Genomic DNA, 17,017 nt, shown 5'->3' on the forward strand with positions numbered 1-17,017 from the left:
TTTCATCCTGACTAAAATTTTTACACTGGGCTTTTTTCAGCTGCTAAATGTAAGTTGCGTATTTGCTATAACTTGACTTCTCAAATAGCCTCTTGGAGCTATAGGTTGTTACCATTAGAATGATTACGAGGGGGCCACTGTGCAATAAAAGGATGCTGAGCTCTGAATTAAAAAGGGGGAGAGGAGAAGAGGAAGAAGTAAGAAATTTTTATCAACAGACTGACTATCTGCTCTTGAGATGGAGTATAAATGCTGAAACAGGATGTGTTTCACAACATCAAACATTCTGTTATGTTTTACTAACGTTCAAAGGAAGCTAAGTACTGAAATAAGAGGTTTAAATGTCTGAAGCTTTAAATAGGACCTTGGATAAAAATTCTTAGCTCCTACTGACATCATCAACTGAAACCACTGGCAACATACATATATATATAAAGAAAGGGCATATTTATTTATTTATTTGTAGGCATTAATAAGATACTCCTCCTCTCCTCAAGGTTTAAAAATCATCCTGGCCTCTCCTCACATAGCATATTCTCCAATTTCTTCAGCATCTTTGTGGGTTCTCACTGGATTCATTCCATCCATGTCTTTCTTACACCCCTATTAATACAGAAACATGAGTCCAAACTGCCAAGCAAGATGCAGATCTCACATTGTGCTGCTGCATATGGACTACTTAGGTGAGGAAAGCTGGGGGCTTAGAGGCTCAGAAAGCATGAGATGAACATCTGAATATGAGGAAATATCCTGGAAGTGGGGAAAGATTCTGGGTGTAAGGAGGTGCATGGAGGCCCAGCAGACAAGGGGATTCCCAGGAACATAGGTCAGTGATGTCCGAGACTAGCAGCTTCAAGTAGCTGCACACTGATACCAACATTACTTTCTGCCCAACCTTCCTGGACCAGCAGCAATCTCTCCCATGGGAAGGGAAGTCATTCCTACCTTGAGGAGGTTCATTGGTAAATTTTATAGAGGACTGTAAAAGATTAATAGGAAACTCTGGGTGAGCCTCTGTAGTGATCCAGGTTCTGAAATCTTCATTTACAGACTCTTTTGTTGTGATGGTGTCCATTAATTCATTAAGAAATTCCAAGCCAAGGTGGCAGTTCTGTAGGAGGAGCCATCCTCCATCTTGCATGCACTGATTTAACAGGTGCCTTGCATGGACTTCCTGGCCCTGACCCATTGAAATGGCACGACATGGAATGTTCTAAAGGTAAAAAAGAAAGTTTATTTTATATGTAGCTCCTTAGAATTATACATGTGATGTATTCCTTCTGTAGATCCATGTGTAGTGACATTCTGTCACAAAGAAAGCCATTAATATCAATGCAGACTGATTATATTAAAACAAAGTAAATAAAACAAAACCCTTCAAGTTCCTCTTATCTTCCACCTGTTAGAAGAAAACTACACCCACTGGAAATCATATTTTTTGTTGGTCTAACAATATCTATGGGATAAGACACCTGAAATATTTTTTCAGCTTTTTCACCAATTTTTCAAATAAAGCAAGAGATAAATACAGCCTGGCCATTCTTTTTCCTATAATGTACTATCTTGAGATGAGCAGATATTAGGGCTTCAGATAATAATTAACACATAGTGTAAACCCAACAATTATGATGACTTTTTATTGCCTGAACATATTTCATTCAAAAGAGAGCTGTTGATGAAGCAGGTAGGACAGGAAAGGTTGGTTCACATTAAAGCATCACTCAGGAAACATCCTGTATTGTTAAATGGCAGCTGTGGATTGCCATTGCCAACTGATTCAGAGGATTCCAGTTTGGTGATCTGCTAGCTTGAGCAGATCTAGAGCAGATCTAGATTCAGAAAAGAGAAAACTTATAAATGCAAATATAAATTTCTGGAATTTTATGACATCTTCTCCAGAGGCCATGGGAGAGTAAAGGCAGTTGTTCAGAAAACCAGAGGAGGATAAAGGCTCTCACAAAGGGATCTGAAAAAGATAAGGCTGAGATCAGGACCACACAAGTCTGTCAGTAACATGCAGGCAGATCCTCTCTTGCTTTTTCTTCTTGCTGCTCTTGTTCTTTTCAAGTCTGGCTCAGGTTTGCTGCCTGACCCCTGCCAGGGAAAACCAGAACTATCAAGCCCATTTAAACATATTATTCTGCATACATGTTGAGGGCAAAAGAATTGACGAAGAGACTTTGTTTCATGGAGAGTTTCACATTCAAGACCTACAGCTGAGTATCTCATGCAGTGAGCAATGAGCCACATTATCAATCTGGGCCTATCTTCAGCTGGCTGAGAGCTACAAAGGTTAGTCTTGACCTGTACAGCCATCAGACTCTCTTACAGTGAAACAAAAAGGAAGGAAGACATCCACTCCTAAGCAGCGTGGAGGAGGCTGCCCTCCTTTTTCAGGAGAAGAAAGTTAAGCATATGGACACAAACTGTGCTGGGTCATTTGGCCTCAGGGTCAGAGAAGGGGCCCTGACCTGATTTTACAGAACAGTGTAAATACAGGTGCTGTATATTATCCCCCATACCCTGGCAAGATTTAAGGACACAAGAATGCCAAAGATAAGAAAGCAGTTAAATCCCACTCTCAGGTCAGTGAAACCTAAAACTGTAGCTAAAAGAAGCAAAGCAGAACAGGCTGTGAAGCTGGCTATGTGCCAGAGAACCAAAAAAACTTCAGCTTTTCTAAGATGCATCAGAGTACAGCTAGCACTCCTGTAAGTCAAACACTATGACTATCCCTGCATAAGAGTGCATAAATATTCAGCAGATACATTATTCCCTAACAAAGCATCTACTTATAATTTGCTCTTCTCAGCAATGTTGCCTCTGAAATGTACAATCATTAAAGGTCATAGAAACATCAAGACAAGGAGAAAAATATTTTTCACTATGAATTGTCCTCATTTTACTCCTTCTGAAAGAACTCTATCAAATGTCTGCATACAGAATGTTACTTTCAATAGTGACTCATATCAGCATATCCATCTCATCTTCATGTATCACTATCCAGATGAAAATGCTGGCATTTTAGTCACTACAGTGGCCCTGACAGCTCTGTTGAATGTTCTGTGCATCATACCCTAAAAGAAGAAATGATCTCTACGATTAAAAAAAAAAAAATTGATTTTAATGAAGTCAAAGTGCTGGCATAAGAAACTTCATTTCAATCCTGAAAGTTAAATTTTCACACCATCTTAAAGTGAAAGTAAAGGGGGCATAAATGCAACTAATTTTAAGATAGAGCTTGTTTGGTTTATAAACAAGATTACATAGCTCAGTAACCATAGATACTGTTCTAATCTCTCAGGGAGAGGGCCACCTTAACAGCAAAATTTTAGAGTGAAAAATAAATTCTGGACACAAATTTGAACATTACCAATAGCAGATAGCTGATTTATACTGCTAATATCATACTTAGAGACACCATTAGCACTGGTGCTAATCCATTTTAAGACTACAAATCATGACTGTAAAAGAGAAATCATTGAAAAAAGCAGCCCAAGTTTTTTATCATTAAGAAGAAAAAAACCCCAGCACCACCACCTCCCCCCTTCAAGATCAGGTCCTCGGTAAAATGACCCTATATTAAAGATTTGATCTGGAATAAAAGCAGAGAAATCCCAAAGAAAGAAAGGAACTAAGTACAATTTGTTGACATACTAGCAAAATAAACACAAAGCTCTCTTGAAAATGATTCTGAAAATTAAATTATTCTTGATAAATTTTTAAAAGCTCAAGAATTGCTGAAGTGCTCCTCAAGTTCCACATTGTTATACACATTTTTTATTTTTTAAAAATCTGTGTTTGCATTTTGTTTTGTGACATTAGGATGGCTTTTGTAAACTTGAAAAGTTCCTATATGCTGTGTGTTTAGGTCTTTACTTCAAGAGGTTGGCAAAGAACCTTACAGTTAAACAGTGTGGTTGACTTTACATTTACAGGTGACACTAGAGCTGAACTTCACGTTGTGACAGCTCAGCTGATGTTGCCTTGTTCATAAACCATGTGTGAATAAACAAGGCAACCCCTTCAGCTCTTTCACAACCTCACTTTCTATTTATCCCATACACATTTCCTGGAAGCATGAAAACATATTAAGACCGCAATACCCTCTTGGTCTGACAGCAGACAAGGATCAAATTAATGACTTCAGATATAAGATTCCTAAATTTAAACACTAAGTGAGAGTTAGGTCATAATTTAAGCCATTTTAACACAGACAGAAAAATAAGGGTCCTGATTTTCAAATAGAATGAGCATCTCTACTTTTTAATTAATAAGCTGAAGAGATTTGTGGGTCCTCCTACTTTTGCATGTCTTACTCAGTGTATTCTAAAATCCTGCACCATTAAATGAAGATGCATTCTAATAAGGAGGAAAATTTATGGAGATCTAAAGTAAATAACTTCTTGGGAAAATTTTATATGCTGCTACATTGTGAACCATAAAACAGAGCACAGAGTGACTTAAAGTGATGCTGTTCTGTAGGAAAGGTTGAATGTCTCCATCAAGTGCACAGATTGAATGCTAGGGTGTTAAAATTAATTCCTCTTGTCACCATAATTATGATTTTTTTTCTGTATCTTCTTGTAATCATCATTACTGTCAGCTCCTACAGTGGATGTAACACAATTTAAACCACAAATGTTGCTTTGTTCTCATAGCTTAGTACATTTCATAAGTAGTGGGTTATCATAATCTGCTGGATAAAGACAGGGATCTCATTGGAATCAAACAACTGCAAAAAGCAGGACTGCAGCATTTTCATTTCCTAGTAAATGCATTTTGGCTACTGGTCAAAAATTAACTTCCAGAGAACACTAGCATGAATATAAATATCACTATCCAAACATCTTTAAAATGTGGAAATGCCACTTCTAGTGCAAAGAAGAGTTAAAAATGTCTTTATCAGCTCTAGTAAATTCAGTTTAGGAGGATACCTTTGATTTTGCAAGACGTTCTATATTTTCAGTGGGGTCAGACCCCACTGACAAAAGGCATGTCAAAGGTGTTCGACAGCCACTTTCTCTCCACATTTCTTCCATCTCAAGAATAAATCCTTCTGCATATTTCTCTCCAAGAGATTCTGCAATGTAGTGCCGAGCCTGGGAAAAAAGTTACCAGAAAAATATATCTATCTTTACCTTTTTAAGTTTAGCATTAATTAGTGACATGGAATTTACCAACATCTATACTGGAAGCAATGACTGTCTGAACTTTAATTTCTCAACTTTAGCCCACAGGAGGCAACCACTGAAATTCTCAGATAGCAAACTTCAAACACAGAAGAGAAAGAATTCTGCTCACGCAACAGCCATCCTGTGAACACTTTTGCTAGAAAATGCTAAATGGGTTTTTTTAAAGAACTGGAGAAAAAAATCCATGCAGAATAGATCCAGTGTCAGCTCTGAGGACATCCCAGATATTGCCCCTAAATTACTGCCAGTTAAAATTTGGTGGATAGCAAAATAAAAGAGTTCCTCTATACCAGTTCCATTTTTAGTTCCTCTAAGTATGTATTGTTGACACTGTCTCTACAGCAAAGTGGATTAGACAGATCTTTCATCTGACCCAGTTACAATCTCCCACATATTTATTGGAACTTCAAACAAATTCTCCTGTCCAGTGGTTATCCAGTTCAAGTCTCTTAGGCTGAATATCTATTTCTACAAAACATAAACTTAGCTCAGACATGATCCTTAAAGGTCAAACCTTCTTTATACCTCTATTTTTTTTCTTTTCATAGACGTTTTCTAAAAGAACTTCTAAAGCTACCTTAGTGCATGAAATTCTTTTTGACTGAAGTGATTTCCTAGCTTTGTATTGACTCTCACAGATTCTGAGGCATGTATGATGAAGAGAAGCACTGAGGAACAAGGTGGACTGAGGAAGATGTCAATTGCAGAAAAAGAAACCCTCAATCACCCACTATTGAGTGTAAATTTTGTCCCAGACAGGTAAAATTTCTAATACTTGGGAAAACACAGTAGGGAAAGAAGAGATTAAAAACAGAGATCCCCTCTCTCCTCAAAAATTAAAATAATGACCTCTTGTTGCAGTCATTGTTCAGAGACATTCTTTTACAGAGATGTTTGTGCAAGACAATAAAAAATTAGTTAAATTAGATAAATTAGTTGATAGATAATTGTTGATAGATAATAAGTTGATAAATAAGCAGTAGCAGCTTTATTATTTTGCTCTGTTTAAATTATGGCAGTTGGAGCTCGCATACTTCTCTCCTGCTTACTGAGTGAAGAACAGAAAACAAAAAAGAGTGGAGGAGCCTTGTTGAAAAGAGGTCCATGGAAATATGGTGTCCCCTAAATACAACACAGATGCTATCACAGCATGTAGCATGTAAAGTTGATATAGGCAGGAAAGAAAAACTACCACTTTCCAGTACAGAAAGAAGAAAAAAAAAAAGTGGAAAGAGGGTACTCATAGACTCATACATCTCTTTTACACCTACATAGAGAAGAAAAATCAAAATATCACAGACTGTGGAGAAACTGCTAGTTTACTGCAGTTTCTTTTATGACATTTGCCACAAAGCAGCCTTAATTATTACTTCCTCAGTAGAGAGGGTAAGTAAACAGTTCATCTGCTGTTTTAGTGCACCTGCCATAAAAGTGAATTGCTCTTTTTCCACCATTTCTGTGAAAATGAACGGGGAGGTATCTTTTGATTCACCAGAGGAATGCAACTTCTTTACAGGTTGCATGACTTGGCTGTGAAAGCACTACACCAAAGCAATGGTATTCTTGCATCTCCAACACAATTTGTTTCATGTTCTGCTTCCTAGTTCATTGCAATTAAATAAATTAGTGTTTTTACACATACTTTTTAATGAGCATTCCAATATCTGATTTTTCAAAATAGCTCACTCAAAATAGCAAGAAATATTATGGTAACAAGAAATTCAGAGAACATAAGTTTGGGACTAGCAGTTCTTCAGGAGATGTCACATGGCATAACCATTGTACAAAAATGTATCTTACTTGGGCAACTGTGTGGTCGGGGCACCAGCTACGAACAAGGAGCAGTTTATGGAATTGATCCAGTAAGCTGTCATAACCATCAGGAATAACAGATTTTTCAGGAGCTTCTTCATCAAACCAGGCTTTCCAAGACTTCTCATTCTTAACAATTTGCACCAGAAGTTGATTGAAAGGGTACAAGCTAGATAACTGCACAAGATTGAGCCATGTCGTGTCAAGGATCCACTTTTTTGGTTTTGGTTCCACAGAATTCATATCCAAGCTGGCACCTCCTGCAAATGAAAAGTATTACAGAGGAAAAAAAATATTGTTAAACAGAAAAATGACAAGTAATAAAAAGTACTGGTTTTATATAATTCAGGGAGTAACATTTTATGCAAACCAGGATATGGAGATGTGACATTTGCATGGAGGAAACACTTAACAAAGACCTAATTGGAAAGTGGTCTCAGTTCCTCCCAAAGCTGATATCCCACTAATTTGTGTGCTGCTTCTACTCTATCTGTAGAGCTGGAATGAAATGAGACCACCTAAAAGGATACTCAAGCCTGGTTCTTCAGAGCAGACGTATAATTGTTAGTGCAGCCTCCTTTCATCTGTGCTAAAGAATAAGAAAGCACATGGTGCATTCATTTCCAGGGCTGCAACGTCAACAGCCTCTTAGCTCAACCAGCACTCAGCCTCATGCCCATTTGCACACCCAGCACAGCTGAGCCACAGCTGAGCAGTCAGTGTTTGCCAAACAAACTGAGATATCTGGATGCCAAGCACCTGACTGTACTTGTCTTTGTACCAGATTGTGTTTATCTTATGTTGGGGACCTCAGTGAGGTCAACCCCCATCAGATTTTATAAACCTTACTCAAATTTTTCTTTGTTATTGTGTCTGAGTAGTGACATACAATGGTGGCATACTGCAATGCAATATAAAATTGTTTTACAACACAGAACAGGCTTTTTTTTCTGCTGATATTTAAGCCTGGTACAGCATTCACATGCCTGCTCATAAGCCATCAAGAGAGCTTTTGCTGAGTGTCTACATTCTCACAGACACAGATATGTGGCAACTTGAAAAAGAGGCAGACAGTAGAGGCTAGAAGTTCTCTAACAAATAATGGATTTATTTTTTCCCATTTTGCAATGTATAACAGTTAACATAATCCTCATCTAAGCATTATTTTGATAACAAATAATCAATATTGCTCTTGTTTTGGAAAATTTGTCCTTTAATTCCTTCTTGGACTGTATATGCTTTCATTCACAAGTTAAAAACAAGTAGATCCACAGGATATAACACATTTTTAGTGCAAGCACTGCAAAATCTGAATTTGGCAATATACAGACACATGTAAACAGGAACATTTTTAGAGAAATTACCTTTGATCAGTGTTTCAAACTCAGTGTGTGAAATTTTCTTGGCCTGCAAGTCAATCTTCAGTGCCAGAAGCAATGTGAACAGGAACCTGTGATTTTCATACAGCCCTCGAACTGTGTACTTGAAGACTTCATAGGTGAGATGCTCGATTATATAAACCACCCTTTTTGCTGGAATTTGAGATTTCCGAGATCTTTCCACTGATAGGTCAAAAATGCCAAGGAACTGCCTTAAAGATGTTTGGTACATGACATTAACCAAGCTCATTTCCACAATTAGGAAATAAAGGATGCTACCACGACCTGCCACAGGCCGATACTCTTCACGTGCAGTATTGATTTTCACCTCTGTCTCCATTGCTGTGTTTAATTTTTCACTGACCTTAAAATTAATGGAAAAGATCATGAAGATTAAGTTGTATTACTTGTGATTTATGCTACATAAGCAAAAAGCAAAGGTCTTGATTAAGACCACAGTAATATTTTTAGTTGAGCTTTGCTTCCCTCTGCCAGTGTTTCAACACAGAATTGTATCTTCATGTGTTCCAACTCCTGTCAAATGGGAACTGATTCAAACTTACACCTAAAAAATAGGCCTGGAATATGAACAATATCCAGGGAGCAGTTTAATTTTGCAACTTTTTATGAATAAAAAATTAGTGTTTCTACTATTTACTTGTTAAGAAGTCAGATGTTATATAGTGGCTCTGAATGGAAAAAAATAAAACAGGAATGAAAAAATATACATACATCTTTATATATACTATCTTTAAATTACAATTACAAAATGTATCTGCAGTGAATTCAAAATTCACCTCTTCTGCTGTTGATTTAGTTATCCTTAAGACTTCTATCAGAGACTCATCTTCAACCAAAGATCCTTCTGTACTGGTTAGACGGCAGAGCAAATTATCTTCAAGCTCCTGCATTTTCCTCTTGTTGGATGTCACTTGTTCCATCAATTTGATTCTTTCTGCTTCCAGTTCCTGTATTCAAGAAGTTTGCCATAGAATATTTAATGTCAATTAAAATTACTTATAAAGACACAGAAAATGTGATTTCCTGCATGTCAGAGTGCGGACTTTGTTGTCTTTTCCATAAAATACTGAAATATTACAAAATATTTCTGTACTAAAATAACTTATATGCATGCTGAATATATACAGTAAAGTAATTTATATGTATCCTCTATGTATTTGATTAATGAAGCATAAATGCTGGAGAGTGAAAACACACCTGAATTACCAGGAAAATCTTCCTCATAGTATGGCACACAAACCACTAAAGATAGTTTCCAATGGCAAGTGATAAAAGCTACATTACATTGAGTACTTAAAATTAAATCAGATAAAGGCCTGAAAGATGCTTTGTATGGCTGGATTTTACATTGTGAGCAAAATTGACTGGATGACCTTTTCCATTTCTAATTTCTACCATTCTGTGACTTTGAAAGATACAATCCTCTACTGCTTATAAAACAGGAAATGTTACAATTATTATCTATGTCATATGGATTTTTTTGCCCTTTCTACAAGAGAGACAGTGACAAGCGAAAAAAGGCAAACAAGTCAACACAACGCCAAGTGAAATGAGGCATCTATACAGCACAGTCTGCACAGCTCAGGGGTACTTTTGCTGGCTGTCTTTATTTAATCAATCCAGTCAACCTTCCTATAAGAGAAGGATTGTTAATAATCTTCTATCTACACCTATGGCTTCAGTTTATTTTCATTTTTGTCAACATGTCAAGGTAGAGAAAAAGGAGATGCACAGAGTTATACAGTATAGGAGAGGTTCTTCTGTATTTCAAAGAAGTGACAAATTTCTTTATTTTTACAAACTCCTCACTTGGAAACCTGTTTGAAATATGTTCCAGGGCTACTCTATGGAAACTACAAGTGACTGCATGCCAAAAGAGGGGAATGGCTTAAGTATCAGTAATTCAGCTTTCTACATTTACTCCTCTTTCTATACCATTAATGTAAAAAATATTAGAATTACACAAAAGGAATACTTCCAAAAAACACTCAAAAATACATTTAACTACATGCTCAAATTCCACATAAGGATGTGCTTTGTTTAAGATCAGACCCTTTACCCATATTATTTATAAGTCTGTAAAATGTATCTTTCAGAAAATTATCAGCAAATATACCAGGTACAAGGTTTTTTTTGCAAGAGAACTTCACAACAATACTTGTAACATAAATAATAGTCGTTCTGGACACAAATAATGGCAGCAATTCCATTATCAAAGTACAAAAATATGCTGATTTTTTTCCTATATTTACAGGATCAACCTATAAAGCTGAGAAGGATAAACACTTCTTTGATCATATTTCATTGATCACTGGAGCAATCTTTAAAAATGTCTTGGTTCCTTTAATCTCTTACTTTAGCTCAGTGATCATAAAGTTGTCTCTTTGTAATAGAAAACCTGTTCTTCAGAAGCTCTGTTCATGTTGTGTCTTTTCTTTGAACTAATTTTTTCAGAATCCCATTGGCTCTGACTATCTACACCACAATATTCACCTCTTACTGAGACAGAAGAGACAACAACCATGATGTCTTCATATCTGCCAGAAGTTTAATAATTGTTGATCAGCTGCAACCATGTCCCTGTGCAGCAAGTAGTGCCAATATTAAGCAGGTTCCCTTGCAACTCTCTTCAGCTGATGTACAGCACTGGAGGAATATTTTTCAGCGACTCTCTCTTTGACCCAGTGCAGTCTAGGTGTTGCTACATATACTAAATATGAATTCTCTTAACAGTTCTGTCCAAGCAAAAAAATAACACAGAGTAAGGGTATCTTGTGGGAAGAGGATTTTTATATGTAAGTCATGAGAAACCTATTTCACTTCTTTTCCTTCTATCTTGATTTAGACCTCTCTCGCCCTTCAGAGGTTAGTCAGGATACTCCCATTCACTCCTGCTGATGCTGTTCGATTTTGCTTACAGAAACCTACACCTACTGGAGTAAAGATTAAAAGTTCTGCATCTAAAGCATTTGTCTCACTCACTTTTTCTCCAGTACCTCCTGTTACAGTCTTTCTGTTTTCCATGGCAGAATTCACAGGAAGTTTGTGCATTACAATGACTTTCCAGCCCCTGTTTGTGACTGCCAGACTGAAGGAAGGGCACCTTAATTCCAGTCCTTACTTCAGTGAAGGCTCACTTTGAGCAAAGTGGAAGGGTGTTGGCTGGAGAAAATGATGGCACCACTAGAGAATGCTGGTTAGAACATGCTTTGAGGAAGTCAAAGGAAGAATTAATTCCTTTAGGTAGGCAGCTCCTCAAACATTAGCAAGCCTACCTGAGCTACTTACTGAAAGCAGCAACTCTGCTAATGCAAACCTCAATTTTTTTATCTCACCTAAGAGAGGATTTTCTTCCTTATATTAACTTCCACATAATCAATGCAAATTTTAGTAAGAATAGAGTCAAGTCAGTGTTCAGGGCTCCTTAAGAATCTTTTATCTCCTTGCACACTAGAGCCTGGCTGGCAAAAGTAGTTCAAGTTCATAAGCATTTTTTCATGTAATTCAAATTAAGTTTAAAAAGGAATTTAGAAATACAAGAGATTTCTGACTGAACAAGAAGCCCTTTCCATATATGAAGGAATAAATTTGTTTTATGTATGTCATGTGCATGCCAGTGATGTATTTTTAATGAATAATTTTCTTTCTTCTCTTTCCAAGGCCAGATCTTAAAATAAATGTTTAGGTTCCCCTGTTCAATTAAAAAACAGCTCCATATTGCATTTCAGCGAATGCACAACCTTTAAACTTTCATTCACATTTTTGTTCTTCCATTTGATTTCAACCAAGCCACTAAATATGTATGCTCTCCTGGTGCAGATACTGAACAAGCCTTCCTTCTATTCAAATACTGCAAGACTCGATACCTGCTTTTCTGTGAGAATGACACGGCCAAGGAGTTGATCTTCCAGCCCTTTCATAGTGACAGTAAAGTCAATCACAGTTGTTCTTGCACTAATTTCTGGAGTATAAACAGGATTAGCCACCTTTGTTGTCATATAGAGGGTAAATCCCTTTGTCAGATCTACCTCCTTGTCACCTACTTTCACCTGAAAATAAAAAGCATTTCTCAATTTTTGAAAGCTGAATTCAGAAAAACTGTTATCTGCTGAAAAAAATCTATGAACTCTTTTTTTTTATGTTTTCATTTACATTTTTTAAACTTTCTGATTAAGGGTAAAAAAGCCCCTCAAACAACCCCATGAGTTCACTACTCATTTTCTAACTGTTTTAAAGGTACAAATCATGTCAGTATTCAGACTACCTTATACCCAGCATCTGTCCTGTTGGGTTTTAATTTCATGTCTACAATTCATCTTACTTTGTGTGCTGAACCAAATTTTATGAAATTTTTTTCCAAGATGTTATCTAGGGCAGGATCAAGTTCCTCTCCAATGTCTTCAATTAACAGAGGTCGGCCAAGGGACAAGCAGTCTTCTATATGACTTCTGAAGAACTTGTGGTTCATAGCTGTAACCTAGGAAGATTGAGTCACAACACAGCATGCATTAAAAAGCACACAGAAAACAGCATAAAATCTATTGAAGCTTTAAAAAATTGTACTCATCCTGGGATATATATGCAAATGACTACATTTTAGGGACCAAAATTTGCCTCTGCTGACATGAATGGGAGTTTTGCTTTAAATTTAGGAGCATAGGAGATCACATTTCTTTATTGTCACTTATTTACTTTTTTATCTGTATATCTATCTAATCATTGTAATATCTCCTAGATATGAATAGATTTATGCTTAGAACACTCATGTGAAGTAGGGAAATGTTTATGGAGTTCAGAAAGGGAGCCAGTGTCATACAGGAGGCCTGACCTGACATCAGCTGTTCAGTTTCCAATTCAGTTCCACCAGTCTTAAAATTGCTAGAAGTCACACAGACTCCTTTTCATTTAACCAAATTTAATATGTTTAACTTAATTCTTTAAAGTGATAATTGAATAACCTTTCCAGGCATCTTTTAAGTCATGGTTTTCGGGTGGTTTTTTTACCAGGAAAAAAAATTAGGATAGACATGTTTTTAAAATAAATCCTTGTCTTGCAGGCAAAGCTCTTTGGAAAAGGTATAATTAAAATATCCAGAGGCACATTACACAGAATTAAACCAGTATATTATTTAAAAATTAATACTCTGTTCCACCACTCTGCACTTTTTGTTTGTTATCATGCAGATGTATGTGTATCCACCAAAACAGCATGTTCCCTATATTTTTATTACAAATTCAGCTGAGAGATAAAGCCAGTGTCTGGGTGACCAACAGCATAACACTAACAAGACCATGGCAAATTACAATATCCCAGATGTAAGTCATAATTTAAACACTTGTGTATTTAGAATCTTGACAGAACTCCATTCCCCCTGGACTTGCTGGGGTGAACTCAGATTCAGAGCAGGAGATACAAGTCTCCAGGAAGATGGAAAATGAGATACAACTTTTTACTTCCCTCTTTGTTTCTCTTTCACTACAGCAAACAATCAAAATATTCATCATAAAAATAGATATGCCATAACATATCAGTGCAAGCTATTTTGCCCTGTTATTGATACCCTGATATAGGGTACAGGTTCTGTGTCAGTCTTGTTTTAGTTTCTGCATAGCTGTACACCAATAAACATCAGATTTAAATTACACATGGCCAAAGCATGATGACACAAATGACCCATACATTTTAAAGAATTGCAGATTAACTATTTACCTGAAGTCCATTATTCTTTTCCTTATTTTTGATCCAGATCTTTCCTTGACCTTGTGGATCAATCAGCAACGGATATCTAGATGCTTTTGTGACAATAATGCCATTTTGAATTGAAAGGTCATCATTTGGAAGACCCTGGAGGTTCCATTCACCCACTGTAGCATTGTCAACAAGCATACTGGTAAGGTTCAAGTTCTAATGGAAAATATGCAATTACAAAATCAGTACCAGTAGAAAACATGCAAATACAAAATTAGTGCCAGTTAGAGGAGCTATACTAAAACATCTGTTGGATGGTTTTCTTCTTATTCTGATCAGAATGCATGATAGAGTGTATTTGATAGGTATTGCTGTTTATTTTCTTTAAAGTTCAGTGGCTCAATCACTGCAGTTGAGCAGTAATGAAAGTGAATTCTGTTGAGCCTTTGATGTCCATCAGAGACTGTCAGAAAAACTCTGAAGCCAGCTCAATATCTAATAACAAACTGATTTTTTGCCATTTTTAATAGCAAACATTTTCCCTGCGAGTTCAAGTGGAATTGTCATCTTGCTCACAACACCTTCCACCTGCTGGAAAGTGCCTTCCAGGTACAGGATAGCTGTGGAGACTAAGAGAAGAATGTGGAGATGTGCTATGGATCAGTAACCATGAACTATCATGAAAGATTATTGCTGCTAAGCTAAAACCCTTAACAATTCGCATATTCTCCTTAAGTCTGATTTGCACTTGTCAACTAACTTGCTTTATTTTATTCACTCTGAAAAGTGACTGGCCTCTCAAAAATGAATATGTGAAGAAAAAAGAGCTGAAAATAGCAAACCAAACTCTCCAATTTAGAAAAGCACCTTAGTAAGGATTGAGAATTTTAAAAATAATAAAATTGAAGGTATTTTTTAATTTGCTCCTTACATTTTTCATTCAACAATTCCTACTTGTAGGCTTTATCTAAAGAGATGTTTAAAATAAAGACATGAAAGAAGGAAAGTAAAAGCCTTTAAATCTTGTGAAAATCACATCATTCAGCATCTGAAGCCTAAAGCAAAACTTCAAATACTGTGAGAGTTGTGATACGATCATGAGACCTAATGATAACAGTGTTTGCAAGATGCCAAAGCTTTTTTACTCCTTTGATTTTTTTTTACTTCTAAAATTATTGAAGACTCATGATGAAGCAACACTAACCATCCTCAGAAGACAGAGAAATTTTAGGAATCTAGTTTCCATTCGTGCAAAGGACAGAAAATCATGTAATAGGCAATTTTTTCAGCAATTGGAACCTACAACCATATTTAGCTCCTTAAGCAGATGAGTAGGATCTAAACAGCTTTGAACTTTTTCTTACCTACAGCAAGAAGTATCAGTCACCCTGCAACTCTGAAACTCAGCTAATTTAAGTGCCTAACTAAACAGATAAGTGGCTAATTTTAAACAGATCTTTGTAAATTGTTATGCCTAAATGACTCATACGCCCACGGTCAGTTAGTCTGTGACAAAGTAAGGCAGATGTCAAGCCTTGTGCTTGAACTGCAAAGCTGCTTTCTTTCCTGCAGTGTGAAGTATCAAGAAAGGCCCATATGCTGCCTTTTGTGAGTACTTAATTCCCAGGGAAAAATCAAAACTCTCTTCAATACACAATGATGGAAATCGTCATTCTGTCTTTAATGGGAACTCTAAACAGAATGGTAAATACATTTTGAAACTCATTAACTATGGAATCCATCTAACTGAGACATATTGGTGGGGGGAAGGGGGGAGCAACATAGAAACCATAAGAAAGTATTCCTCAAATTTTCAAGGATGCAACCAAATAGTAATGTGCTCAGAACACCCTCATGATAGCAGAATTTTAGTCCTTTATGTATTGCTTTCTAAGGACATTATATATCCAGTTTCTTATCCTTAAATGGTGAGAATCTTGCCAGATACTCCCCAAAGTAAGTAGCTTTTAAGAAAATTTTATATACTGAACTTGGGAAAGAGCCTCCCTGGGTTGAGTGTATGTAGGATAACTCCCATGCCACACTGATTAAGAATCTTGCCTGAAACTGCACTGCTCCTGGTACTTTATTAATAAATCCATCTTGGCCTTACATATTTTTTATCATGAGCAGCTTTCAGAGCGCTTTACTGGATGGGTCAGAGTCATTCATCTTTTAAGTCACAGCATAAATTGGGCTGGATTGCAAATTTCCTTCTCTCAAGTCAAGGTTAATCAGCATTACAAGAATTATGCCAACCTAACATTAAAAATAATAAAAAAGATATTCAAAAGTAACTTCTATGAAGTGAACAAACCCCTTATGGAAAAGAGGTGTCCTTAATAGAGGCTTTAAGTGCTAAATCCCAAAAACACTGAAAAGAAGATGCAGATCTGCCTTTAGCTGTTTCACAATGATACAGATGTACCAGGTTGCTCAGTAGTTCACAGCATTTTTCAGCAGCAACGGCTTTGTCAAAGTCTTTGACAGCTGAGAATAGGAAATGTTTGAGCTTAATGCCTCAGCTCCTGTGCTGAGAGGAAGACTGAGTCCCTGAATTATTTCTCCAGCCTTAAATGCTGAAGAAAATGTACACAGGTACTCACAAAACCAAATGGAAGACAACATAGATTACTCAGAAAGACAGCTTTGATTACTATGGCCTAAATTCTACCTTCAGTATGAATATGTCTTCCAGGTACAAGGAAGATTATTAGACAGACATCCTAAAAGTCATGGAATAGAAGCCAGGCTGCTGCTGGCCAGCAAACCTCTGCACCGGAACATCTGCCAGGTCTGGCACTCCTGAGGCAGGTAATGGTAAAAGCAAAGGACAAGATTCATGCAAGGTATCCTGCCCTGTCTCATAGTCTCAGCATGCAGGTTGCTCACCTTAATAAAGGTAGAATATGAAGTGTCAG

The 17,017-nt window shown here is 36.7% G+C and overlaps 1 protein-coding gene across 1 annotated transcript in view; it reads right to left on the minus strand.

The window, feature by feature from the left end:
- Positions 1–17,017, minus strand: part of LOC139604515 (dynein axonemal heavy chain 5-like) — a 148,463-nt gene that overhangs the window by 30,831 nt on the left and 100,615 nt on the right. Inside the window, exons 63-70 of the mRNA XM_071455659.1 lie at positions 14,118–14,312; positions 12,729–12,884; positions 12,274–12,456; positions 9,184–9,354; positions 8,372–8,750; positions 6,996–7,267; positions 4,938–5,102; positions 946–1,213 (exon numbers count right to left, since the gene is read on the minus strand). Of these exons, the coding sequence (XP_071311760.1) occupies positions 946–1,213; positions 4,938–5,102; positions 6,996–7,267; positions 8,372–8,750; positions 9,184–9,354; positions 12,274–12,456; positions 12,729–12,884; positions 14,118–14,312 (1,789 nt within the window). The remainder of the gene's footprint in view (positions 1–945; positions 1,214–4,937; positions 5,103–6,995; positions 7,268–8,371; positions 8,751–9,183; positions 9,355–12,273; positions 12,457–12,728; positions 12,885–14,117; positions 14,313–17,017) is intronic.

This window comes from Agelaius tricolor, unplaced genomic scaffold (genome assembly GCF_023055355.1).
Source record: "Agelaius tricolor isolate 1412-34295 unplaced genomic scaffold, bAgeTri1.0.p SCAF_2, whole genome shotgun sequence".
Classification (NCBI taxonomy): domain Eukaryota; kingdom Metazoa; phylum Chordata; class Aves; order Passeriformes; family Icteridae; genus Agelaius; species Agelaius tricolor.